This window comes from Oryctolagus cuniculus, chromosome 3 (assembly GCF_051225735.1).
Source record: "Oryctolagus cuniculus isolate XC-2025 breed Fujian yellow rabbit chromosome 3, ASM5122573v1, whole genome shotgun sequence".
NCBI lineage: Eukaryota > Metazoa > Chordata > Mammalia > Lagomorpha > Leporidae > Oryctolagus > Oryctolagus cuniculus.
In genome coordinates this window covers 117,089,105-117,101,824 of record NC_142869.1, presented here as the reverse complement: position 1 = coordinate 117,101,824, position 12,720 = coordinate 117,089,105, and the positions used below count along the sequence as shown (strand labels likewise).

At 46.6% G+C, this 12,720-nt stretch overlaps 1 protein-coding gene across 7 annotated transcripts in view; it reads left to right on the top strand.

The window, feature by feature from the left end:
• Nucleotides 1-12,720, top strand: part of C3H2orf76 (chromosome 3 C2orf76 homolog) — a 93,047-nt gene that overhangs the window by 37,982 nt on the left and 42,345 nt on the right. For 2 of the 7 annotated variants that reach the window (XM_070071020.2, XM_008258473.5), the window contains exon 4: nucleotides 10,462-10,542. The exons of the other annotated variants lie outside the window; for them this stretch is intronic. In XM_070071020.2, the coding sequence (XP_069927121.2) occupies nucleotides 10,462-10,542 (81 nt within the window). The remainder of the gene's footprint in view (nucleotides 1-10,461; nucleotides 10,543-12,720) is intronic. 7 annotated transcript variants of the gene reach the window in all.

The following is a 12,720-nucleotide window of genomic DNA, read 5'->3' as shown; positions in this document are numbered from 1 at the left end:
TTTGTGGTCCTATGGGCACTCAGAAAGATCAGTGGGCTGCATACTTGCCTTTTAGGACCCGTGTCCATAGCAGGGACAGGCTCGTTTGGTAGTGAGGGGTTTCTGAGAGAGTAATAACAATGCTAGAGGTAGCGTTGCTCTGTGTTTAGATGTCCAGTTGATCTCATTTCATCCTCACAGCACCCTTCCAAATTAGCAACTGTTCCTGTCCCCATTTTGCAGGGGAAGAAACGAAGGGACAGAGAGATGGAAGACACTGTCCCGTGGCTAATAAAAGGCAAGACTGCAAATCAAGCCAGGCAGTCTGACTGTAAAACATATGCTGCACTAAATTGCCTGTTTATTCTCTTCTGCTGTCTGGCTTGCTTACGTAGGATCTCTGAAATGAGCAGATTCACTCCGCATCAAAAGAGCCTTTGGGTTCATTCTGCTCCAGTGTTTCGAACATTGAGAGCTGAAAGGTTGGCATGACATTGTGGCAGAGTGTGTTTTGTCCAGACAGGAATGGTCATTGTGACGAAAGATCTCTTGGGGTTATTTTAGAGGCCTTATTCCCTTTCGAACTGTTCTTATCGTCATCACTTTCTTGCCATCCATTGTCCCCTGCCACAGTTGTCTGGCTTTTCCCTCTGCCAAGAAACTTTGGTGCAATTTGATTCACTCTTCACTGAGAATCATTGTAGGAGGGCATTCAGCCATTAAAACATGAAGTCATAAATGTAATGTGTCCAAATGTGTACATTTAAAAAATTTAACTATATAGGATGTATTTATATATAAGTATAACAAATACTCATAATATAACAAGACAGTTGTTAACATCTGGGCAGTTGATGGTAACCAGATACTGTGATCACAGAGGTCCCATAATAAATTACCTTCTATAGACAACTGATTTTGTAGATCCAGAATAATCCACAAATCAGTCTTCTATATGTTTTGCTGACTCACTGATTTGGGAGCATTTCAGTACTTGGTAAGACTCCTGGATGGAAAATTATCCCGTCCTCGAGAGGGAAATCTCTGAGGAGATCTTTGCCCAGCCTCCCAGGTCAGAGTTCCTTCTTCAGAACCTGCTGCTCCTGGTGACGTGTTACTTTGTAAAGCAGTCTTTTCTACTGGGGAATGCTGTATGGTTAGAAGGATTTTCTTTTTTCTGTTTTATTAAATGAAATTTGTGTCTATTTGTTTGAGAGATAAGAGAGAGATCCCCTCTGCTGGTTCACTCCCAAATGTCTCTGGGCCAGGCTGAAGCTGGGCGTAAGGAGCCCAATCCAGACCTCCCTGGTGGGTGGCAGGGACCCAACTCCTTGAGCCATCACCTGCTGCCTCTGAGGGTATGTATTACAAAGTGAAATCAGGAAAAGAGAGGAGACTCAAACCCTGGTACTACACTACTAGACATGGATATTGCAACCATTAACCGGCAGGCCGTCAGTCTGCCCCAAGATTTTCTTGTTCATCGTCAGTTCCCACACCAACAGGGAGACACATGACTCTCTACCTGCCGTCTCTTTACTTGTTTAATTCCGGCATGTGCCTAGAGGAATGTATCCCTTTGGGATGCAACTTGGTGTTGACTAGACTACAGTGCCTGTGTGCAGTTGTTTGCTCCTTGGTCTTACAGAACCTGTGCATCCCCAGTGTTTTTAGATCAGCACCTTCCACCCTCTTGGAGTGGGTCATTTCATGTGTCTGTGTCTCAGCTGGATTCTCTTGTCATACCTGCACTCTTATCTGAGACCCCCGGCTTCCTTTTTTTGGTTTTTACTTTGCACACATTGGCGTTTGTTCTTTGTGCTGTAAAGCTCTCTGGGTTTTGGACAACTGTACCGTGCTCCATGGTGGTGTCACCCAGGATATCTGGGCTGCACCTCTTTATCCTCTCCCTCCCTTCCCTGCACCCTTGACAGCCACTGATGTTTTTCCCCTATCTCTGTAGTTTTACCTTTTCCAGCACGCTGCATAAGTGGAAACGTAGAGCACATGGTCTTTTCCGACTGGCTTCTTTTGCATAGAACTACGCACTTACGAAACACACGTGCACGGTCCTCTGTGTCTTTCCCCGAGACCTCTGATCTCCTTTGGTGTGCACAGTCTCCCCCTTCTTTAGTCTCATGCTGTATTGCTATTTTAAAGGAAAAAATCTAAGCTGGTGTCTTACAGAATTTACAAAAATCAATTGCATTTCTGATTACTGGCAATATACTTGTATGGTCAGAAACTGAAAACAAAATTTCCAACTATCAAAACCCACGGGATACTTCAGGATCTATTTGAGAGAGATGTGAGACATTTACAATGAAAACCCTGGACAGCATTGAGAGAGATTTTACAGCACCTAAATAAGTGGAGGAGACATACTGTTGTTTTGTTCATGGGCCAGAAAACAAAATACTGTTGAGATGCTGTGTCTCCTCAAAATGATATACGTTCCAATCCTAATCAACAGCTCAGCAGGCTTTTTTCCTTTTTCAGATAATGTGGTAATTTTTATTCTAAAATTTATAAGTGAAGATAAAAGATTTAGAATGGTCAAAATGACTTGCAGAAAGAAAGAAAATAGTTGAAGCAATGGCACTACTTGATTTCATGGCCACATTGTAAAACCAGGAGAGTCAAGGTGGGTGTATTTATCATTGGAAAACAAAGTCCAGAAATAGACACACATGTGTTCAATTGATTTTTGCCCAAGGCATTTAGGGAAAGGGGTTATCTTTCCAAAAAGGTACTGGGACAATTGGATAGGCATATGCAAGTAAATGGAGCCCAACTCTTACCTCCTGCTATATACAGAAATAACTCAAAATTGGCTAAGGTGTAAATGAAAGCTGAAGCTATAAAACATCTCAAAGAAAATGTAAGAAAAAAATTTTAGACTTTGATTTTAGTAAAAATTTCTTAAATATAGTATAGTAAGCTCAAACTATAAAAGAAAAAATAGATCTGAATTCAGCAAATTAAGAAATTAAGAATAAGGCCGGCACCCCGGCTCACTAGGCTAATCCTCTGCCTTGCAGTGCCGGCACACCGGGTTCTAGCCCCAGTCGGGGTGCCGGATTCTGTCCCGGTTGCCCCTCTTCCAGGCCAGCTCTCTGCTGTGCCCCGGGAGTGCAGTGGAGGATGGTCCAAGTGCTTGGGCCCCGCACTCGCATGGGAGACCAGGAGAAGCACCTGGCTCCTGGCTTCGGATCAGCGCGGCGGCCATTGGAGGGTGAACCAACAGCAAAGGAAGACCTTTCTCTCTGTCTCTCTCTCACTGTCCACTCTGCCTGTCAAAAAAAAAAAAAAAGTAAAATAAAATAAATATAAAAAAATTAAGAATTAAAAATGAAGAAACTAAGTGCTTTCAAAACACATAGTAAAGAAAATGAAAAGGGGGCAGGTGCAATAGGTTAAGCTGCCACCTGCACTCAAGTCCCAGGTGCTCCACTTCTTATCCAGCTCCCTGCTAATGTGCCTGGGAAAGCAGCAGCAGATGGCCCAAGTGCTTGAGCCTCCACCACCCACATGGGAGATCCGGATGGAGTTCTAGGTTCCTCAATTCAGCCTGCCCCCACTTCAACTGTTGCAGCCATTTGGGGCATGCCAGCAGATGGAAGACCTCTCTCTCTCTCTCTCTCTCTCTCTGTAACTCTGCCTTTCAAATAAATAAAAATAAATCTTAAGAAAAAGAGAAGGACATTGGGGCTGGCGCTGTGGCGTGGCGGGTGAGGCTGCTGCCTGCAGTGCAAGTATCCCATATTTGCGCTGGTTCAAGTCCTGGCTGCCCCATTTCTGATCTGGCTCTCTGGTGTGGCCTGAGGTGGCAGTGGAGGATGGCCCAAGTCCTTGGGCCCCTGCACCCGCGTAGGAGACCAGGAAGGGGCTCCTGGCTCCTGGCTTCAGGTCTGTGTAGCTCCGGCCGTTCCGGCCATCTGGGGAGTGTACCAGCGGATGGAAGACATCTCTCTCTTTCTCCTTCCCTCTCCTTCTCTCTCTGTGTCACTCCGAGTTTCAAATAAATAATAAATCTTAAAAAAAAAAAAAGAAAAAGAAGAACATGAAAATACAAAACACAGACTTGAGAAAAATATTTGTAAAGATATACAAGTGGGGGCGGCACTGTGGTGTAGAGGGCTAAACCTTCACCTGCGCTGGCATCCCATATGGGCACAGGTTCAAGTCTTGGCTGCTCCTCTTCCCATCTAGCTGTGCTGTGGCCTGGGAAAGCATTTGAAGATGGCTCAAATGCTTGGGCCCTTGCACCTGCATGGGAGACCCAGAGGAAGCTGCTGACTCCTGGCTTCTGATTGGCTCAGCTGCAGCCGTTGAGACCATCTGGGGAGTGAACCAGCAGGCGGAAGACCTTTCTCTTTGTCTCTCCCTCTCTCTCTGCAACTCTGCCTCTCAAGTAAATAATAAAATCTTTAAAAAAATAAAAAGAAAAAAATATACAAGTGGACTTCAAAAAGTTCATGGAAACCTGAACTAAAATGTAGGTTTTTTTGTTGCAAAAATTTTAAAATCTATGCCTAGTTTTTTCTTTTTTTAGTGATAAGTATGGCTTCTGGTCTCTCTTTTTTTTAAGATTTGCTTTTGTATTTGAAAGGCAGTTACAGAGAGGCAGATATAGATAGAGAGAGGTCTTCCATCTGCTGGTTCATTTCCCAAATGGCTGCAATGTCACAGCACTGGTACCTTTTTTTTTTTTTTTTCCAAATTCTGTGCATTTTGCATAAACTTTTTTCTAGAATAAATTTTTTAAAAAAGTCTTTATTTAGTAATAGAACATATTTGTACAAATGGATTAGTCTATTTTTCATTATTTTAACTAAAATATTCGAGAAGCTTCACTGGGGAAGAAAAGCTTCCTTTCAACTCACAGGATCCGGCAGCCCCACAGTCCAGCATCTCAAGGGGGACAGGGGCTGCACGTGGCAGGTGCGGAGGCGTGGAGGCATGACCACGTGGGGAGCCGGGAAGGAGGAAGGGGACAGCGAGGCAGAGCTTGCCCTCAAATACTGAGAGGAACCCAGGAGTGCCGAGCGGGACACTGGCTTTGAGGAAGCGTCCCGAGTTTTTAAGGCATTGCTATCTGTTTGTTGGGATATCCTATTGGGGGTGCCCATTGGACAGGGGATTTTGCATACGTTTGCTGATTGACTTGGGTCTCCTGGAGACAGTCCATCTCCTTAGGGACTCAGCTCCCTCCTCTGCTATCTCTGGGTGAAAGATTGCAACAACCCTGGATGTGTGATTTAAAGCCATAAGGTCACACAAGATAGCCTGGATCTCCTGGAACCAGTCTGCCTTCCCCAGGGGCTCAGTCGCTTCCCTGCCAGCTCTGAGTGAGACTGCCCCCACCCTGAAGGTGTGATTTAAAGTCGCAAGGTCACACCTGCAGCACAAGAAGCTATGAGGGGGGGAGATGCCAGTCAGTCTGGAGACAGGCTTTCCAGCCACAGCTGGCAGCCTGCAGCCTGCTTATGAAGGACATTCTACCTACATCTGAGGGGCCCACAGGCCCTCAGCCCCTCTGGACAACCTCACCCAGACCCTTAGCAGAGAGCTGCATCAGGCATTTTGGTGTGTATTTCTGCTAGAGCTCTTACCACACTGTAATATGTTTAATGACTCCTCTGTCTGTGTCTGCACCTGCAGAAGATAACTGGCTTGGTTCCCAGCCTTCTCAGTGCAGAAGAGTAGCTGTCAGGAGGGTTGGATTCCAGTTCCAGCTCTGGACACCTGCAGTGGACAGACCAGTTATGTTCCTCACTGTTCTCCACTGCTGTGGAAGAGCTTCAGCTCCATTCATTCATTCATTCGTGAATCTTTTTAAGTGCATGCTATTGGCCAGTGACTCTCTTTTTTTTTTTTTTTTAGTTTTATAATTGTCATTCAGTCCTTAGTTTCGAGTTCTCTGCCAAAATTATCAGTCTTGACATTTTTCTTCCCCTTAAATATTTTTTGCAAAGTTATTTTTTAATCCAGATTTGACAACTCCATTTTCTGGATCTTCTGTGGACTTGCTTGTATGGTCTCTTATGCCTGTTAGTTTTTACTGTCACGTCATCACAGATGTTTGGCTATTTTTGATTGCATACTAGGCATTTTACATTAAAAAAATCGTGAAAATAATTTGAGGCTTCTCCAAAATGGATTTTTCTTTGCTTCTGAGGTGTGGCTAGGAAAATGGGACATCCAGTCAAGATCTTTAACACAATCAGGAAGTGAAAGTGTCCGAAGCTGGGCCTCATTTCCTAAAAGAGCTGATTCAGCGTTTCAGAGCACCATCCCGAAGTCCAAGGTATTTACCAAGGCCTGCCCACCGGTGACTATCTTATGCACTGGCCACATGTTGAAGAAAATGAGCTGTGTTCCCTGCCCTAACAGAACCAGGATTCGTTAACCTGCTATGTACTAGACCCTGTCCTGGGTTTTGAGGAGATGGCTCATAGTATATTAGTCTCAGGAAGTTTATGAGTTAATGGGTAAGAGACAAAAATAAGTAAGCAGAAAAACTGAAGTTATGGGGAAGAAATGTTAGGAAGGAAACTGTATCAGAGAAGACCCCTCTTTTAGGCCGGCTTATCAGCAGAGGCCTCTTGGTGAGTGGGACAGCCTGGCTGAGATCTGAAGGGAGGGAGAGGAAAGGTGCTCTCTCTAGGGCATTGCCTCTCTGTCTCCACAGTCTAGGTGGAGCCAAACACTGGCTTGACTTCTTTGACTGCAAGCACCTCTGGGTGATAATGGCTTTCTGGACCCATCTCTTTGTTCTCCCCCACCGCCTCTATTGAGGGAATGTCCTCGTACTAGTCTAGGAGGTGTAAGTGACAGCGCAGTAAGTGGATTAATGCTCCTGTCTGTGGTTTGATGAGTGCTTCCTTGACCCTAGTTCCTTAGTGAGTGAGAGATGAGAAGGAAGTGGAGAAGTGTGTGAGCCCTGGATGCCTAAGGTTCAGGGTGGTGTCTGGCCGGCCAGCCCTGCCTCTGCAGTTTCCTTTGGCCCACATCAGAAAATTTCACCTAGACCCCCCTGCTTTTGGCATTTCCATTTCCGTCTTTAGGTATGCCCATTCCAGGCTGGCATTCCTTAGAGCCCTGTGCTCTATCAGAACTGAGTGCTGGAGCCCCTCTTGGTGGGGGGCATACGCTCGGACCCCACAGCTCCTTCTGGTTGGCCTGCTTCTCTCACCTGGTGTTACCTCTCTGGCCCCATGTCAATTTGTTTGATTAAGAATCACCACAGGGCTGGTGCTGTGGCGCAGTGGGTTAAAGCCTGGTCTGCAGTGCCGGCATCCCATATGGGCTCTGGTTCGGGTCCCTGCTGCTCCACTTCTGACCCAGCTCTCTTCTCTGGCCTGGTAAAGCAGCAGAGGATGGCCCAAGTCCTTGGGCCCCTGTACCCACGTGGGAGACCCAGAGGAAGCTCCTGGTTCCTGGCTTTGGATCAGTGTAGCTCCAGCCATTGCGCATTGCGGTCATCTGGGGAGGAACCAACAGATGGCAGACCTCTCTTTCTCTCTCTCTCTCTCTCTGCCTCTGCCTCTCTCTAACTCTGCCTTTCAAATACATACACACAAACACACACATATATATAAAGAATCACTGTAAGCGGTTTTTGTTTTGTGTTTACATTTTTTTTTCATGTAGATCTCCATTTTCCCTGACACTAGTTATTAAAGAAATCATCCTTTTCCTGATGTGTGTTCTTGGCACTTTTACTGAAGGTACATTGGCTGTACATATGTGATTTCATTTCTGGGTTTTCCAGATTGTTCCATTGGGCTATGTGTCTGTTTTGGTTTGCCCATACCATGCTGTTTTGATTTCTGTAGTTTTGTAGTGTATTTTTGCATTATTATGATGCCTCTAGATTTGTTCTTTTTGCTCAAGAAGGCTTTGGCTATTTAGGGATTCTGTTTCCTGTTTCTGTGAAGAATGTCAATGGGGTTTTGATGGGGAGAAGAGTGCATTATGTGTGCCTGGGTGTCGCTCCCCCTCTTCATGGAGGAACGAGACTGAACCCTGCCTAGGCTTCATATCCGAGTCACGGCACCATTATGTCGCTCCCCCTCTTCGTGGAGGAACGACACAGGACCCTGCGCTGTTCTTCTGTCTGCTCGGCCCTCCCCGGGTTTGCTGCTGGTTCTTCCTGGGTTGGTTACCGACCCTCCACCTCCGTGGAGGGGCGGTTCCCCCTGCCACATTCCCCACTTCCGTGGGGGAGCGGCACACCGCCGGCCGGCTCTCTCGGGGGCTGCACAGGTGTTCCCCTTAGATGTTCCTGGTGCATGCCATCTCTCTCCTCCTTTATAGTCCTCTTCCACCAATCCCAACTCTGCTACCCACACGCCGAGTACACTGCTCTCCTCCAATCAGGAGCAGGTCCTGCAGTTTATTGGTTGAACTGGAGGCAGCTGTGTAGAAGCTGTTTCCCTTCTCAGCACCATATTGTGGGAAAGCAGATGCATAGAATAAGTCTTAATTCCAGTAACTTAGTCTAGTCCGAGTTGCTCCCAGTTGCTCCCCACAGATCCCCCTTTCTTTTTATTTTTGGCGTTGATACGCGCCTGTCTTCGGTGCCCCGTGGCACACACTCTGCTCTGCTTGCTAGAGTTGCCCACAGGTTCTTACAAGTCCTATCAATCAGGCAAACCGAATCCGGGTCCTCTCTTCGCCATGTTGTGAGGAGGTTTTTAGGCGCTGATGCGTGCCTGTGTTCGGTGCCCTGCAGCGCATGCTCTGCTCTGCCTGCAGGTGCTTACCAGCCCTATCAGGCAAACCGAATCCAAGCCTTCTCATTGCCATATTGTGGGGAGGCTTATTGGTGTTGATTCGTGCCTGTCTTCAGTGACCTGCAGCTCATACTCTGGTCGAGCTGCCTGCTGGTGCTTATTGCCCTAATCAGGCAGACCGAATCCAAGCTCTCTCATTGCTGTGTTGTGGGGAGGCCTTTCTCTATTTCTCTATCTCCGGGCATTCCTATTTCTCCTATTTTACTTCTATCTACCAGCATTCCTATTTCTCTCATTTTACTTCTAAAACTTCTGTTTCTCTTATCCCTGCGGCTTCCCGGCGCCCACCCCGAGGCTGCTTCTCCGCGGCTTCTCGGCGGCTTCCCGGCTCTGAGCCGCTTCAGCCAGCTTCTCATCTGCGCGGCTTCCCGGCTTTGCGCCCGCACCACGGCCTCGCACTAGCCCAGCGTTCCCTATCTACTTGTGCTCCGCACGCTCTCTCTGCGCGCGGCAGCCTCCGCGAGTCACACAGCCCCAGCTCACGTTTCCGCCACTAGCATTCAATCCAAGTTCCCCGGGCTAACCTGGCGAATTCAAACCTGGCGGCCCACGTCTCTGCCTCTGGTTCCAGATCTTCACCTTTTGCTCCCCGGGCTGACTTGAAGAATTCCAAGATGGCTTACGTCTCCGCCTCGGCCTGCACTCGCGGCTTCATCCTCCCTAACATTTTTCTCTACCCGGTATGTTTCCCTAAGTTTTCTTCCAACAATATTCCTCCCTCATTTCTCCTGGCCTCTCCCCACAGTCCGTATCCAAGTCTAAGTTTCTTATAGGTTTCACTTTCACTTTCAACCTGCAGTCCGTATCTGAGTCTAAGTTTCTTCTTGCTTTCACTTTAAATCCTAACTTCTTTCCCACAGTCCGTATCTGAGTCTATGCCTAGGCTTTCAATAGCTTCTTCTGGCACCTTTTTCGTCCAGCTTTTCCCTAGGCTGTTTGCTAGTCTCTCTCTCCGATATTTTCCCACTTCTTCCCGTTTCTTCCCTCCTAAGTTTCCTATCCGAGTCACGGCACCATTATGTCGCCCCCCCTCTTCATGGAGGAACGAGACTGAACCCTGCCTAGGCTTCATATCCGAGTCACGGCACCATTATGTCGCTCCCCCTCTTCGTGGAGGAACGACACAGGACCCTGCGCTGTTCTTCTGTCTGCTCGGCCCTCCCCGGGTTTGCTGCTGGTTCTTCCCGGGTTGGCTACCGACCCTCCACCTCCGTGGAGGGGCGGTTCCCCCTGCCACATTCCCCACTTCCGTGGGGGAGCGGCACACCGCCGGCCGGCTCTCTCGGGGGCTGCACAGGTGTTCCCCTTAGATGTTCCTGGTGCATGCCGTCTCTCTCCTCCTTTATAGTCCTCTTCCACCAATCCCAACTCTGCTACCCACACGCCGAGTACGCTGCTCTCCTCCAATCAGGAGCAGGTCCTGCAGTTTATTGGTTGAACTGGAGGCAGCTGTGTAGAAGCTGTTTCCCTTCTCAGCACCATATTGTGGGAAAGCAGATGCATAGAATAAGTCTTAATTCCAGTAACTTAGTCTAGTCCGAGTTGCTCCCAGTTGCTCCCCACACCTGGGGCCTGCCTGCAGCAAGTCTGACAGCTTGTGCTGTGAGTCCAAAAGGGGCAGCCAGGGAATGGTCCACCCTTGTCAGACCCCAGCACTGGCTGCAAACAACCTCTGTTTCAGAAATCACCACCAGAGTATGTGCTGTGATGAGTGCACTTCTCTCAGTAACTGGGTGTTTGCCTATGCTTGGAGCACCTGCTGGTACGTACTTCACATGCTTGTAATGTAAGTGAATAAATTATGTTTTTGTTTTTGGTGGACGTTTGACCTCTTCAAGGTAAATGTGCATAAAAAGCACATTTCCCGGGGTCGGTCTTTGGCCTAGCAGTTAAGTTGCTGGTTAGGTTGCCCATATCCTGCATCAGAGTACCTGGATTCTGTTCCCTACTCTGTCCATTGCAGACCTTGGGAGGCAGAGGTAATGGCTAAAGTAATTGGGTTCCTAGCACTCACGTGGGAGACCCAGATCGGGTTCTATTCTTGAAGTTTGAGCCCTTGACCACTGCAGATATTTGGGGAATGAACCATCAGATAGGAATCAATCTCTCTCTCTTTCCCCCTTCTCTCCCTCCCTCCCTCCCTCTCTCTCTTTTCTCTGTCTCTATAGTAACTAAAGAAGTTAATTCAAATGTGTAGATTTATTTGTTTAGTTTTTTTTTTAAATAGGCAACACATTCATGTGGGTTTAAGATCAAAATATACAAAGGAATAATATTGGAAAGCCTCCTTTTTTCTTTCTAACCAGTGCCTGTGCCCACCTCCTCATGCAGGTACAAGCAAATGCAAACACGTACTCAAGTTTTTATTGCACCCTTGTTACTCAAAGGAGCACTTATGAACAGTTACGTCCTTCTGACACTCTTTCCCCTCAACGTAACTGGAAGATCTATTAAGTAGAGAGCTTCCCCCCTTTTTTAACACTTGAAATATTCATTTCATTGTTTGGGCATATTATAAGTTATTCAACAAGGACTTCAGTGTAGGACACTTGGGTTTGTCTAAGCATTCACTTCTGTGTACAGTGCTGCTGTTAGTACCCTTGTATGTGTGTCATTTCATACACATGTGTGAGTGCTCCATACTTCTCTTTGATGAATTCCCAAGGTGAAATGGCTCTATCAAGAGGTATATGCTTATGTAATTCTGATATATGGTCAAGTTGCCCACTGTAGGGCTTATGCTATCAAATGTTATTAATTAATTAATTAAATACTTGTGGGTACCTGTGTATGGCACGGTGGGTTAAGCTACTGCTTGTCATGCTTACATTCCACATGGGTTCCAGTTGAGTCCTAGCTGCTCTGTTTCTATCCAGCTCCCTGCTAATGTACCTGGGAAAGCAATGCATGGTGTGGTCCAAGTGCTTGGGCCCCTGCCACCCATACAGGAGCCCAGGGTGGAGTTCCTGATTCCTGGCTTTGGCCTGGCCCAGACCTGGCTGTTATGACTCTTTGGGAGAATGAACCAGCAGATAGAAGATCTCTCTCTCTCTCTCTCTCTCTTTCTCTCTCTCTCTTTCTCTTTCACGGCCTTTCAGTTAAATACATAAATACATCTTTTTTAAAAAAGAGATTTATTTACTTATTTGAAAGTCAAACAAAGAGAGGAGAGGCAGAGGGAGAGAGACAGAGTCTTCCAAACACTGGTTCACTCTCCAATTGGTCACAATGGCCGGAGCTGTGCCAGACTGAAGCCAGGAGCCAGGAGCTTTTTCTGGGTCTCCCATGTGGGTGCAGGGGCCCAAAGACTTGGGCCATCTTCTACTGCTTTCCCAGGTCATAGAAGAGAGCTGGATTTGGGAAACGAACCAGTGCCCATATGGGATGCTGGCACTGCAGGTGGAGGCTTTCTTTACCCACTACACCACAGTGCCAGCCCCACAAAAATACATCTTTTAAAAAAATATATGATGGAAGGGAAGACACCATTTGTAACAGCAAAACAAAAATTAATATCGGTACTTGAAATATATTTTAAATAGAATATTTGCCCTATCTTTGTTGTTGAGTTAGAGGAGTTATTTTGTAGGTTATCTGAATTCTGATAATAGTAATAAGGTTTTTTCTAGACCATTGGTTCCCATTAATAGCCAAAGATCCTCAAGATGTTCTCATAAACTGAACATCCGCTATATAGAAAACAAGACTATCTCACACATGTGCAAAATGTATTTCAAATGTACAGAGATCCTGCTATATTTAGTACCATACCAGTTCTTTGGTAGTGTTACTGAATTCTTCCTTCAGTTACTGACAACTCAACATGTTACTGACGGTCTGTTGTTTTAGATGACCCTTAGATTTTCATGGCGGGGTAACTTCATTTTGTCTTCTATTAGTTTTGTCAAAGCAGCATAATCTGCAGATTTAGAAAAACAAA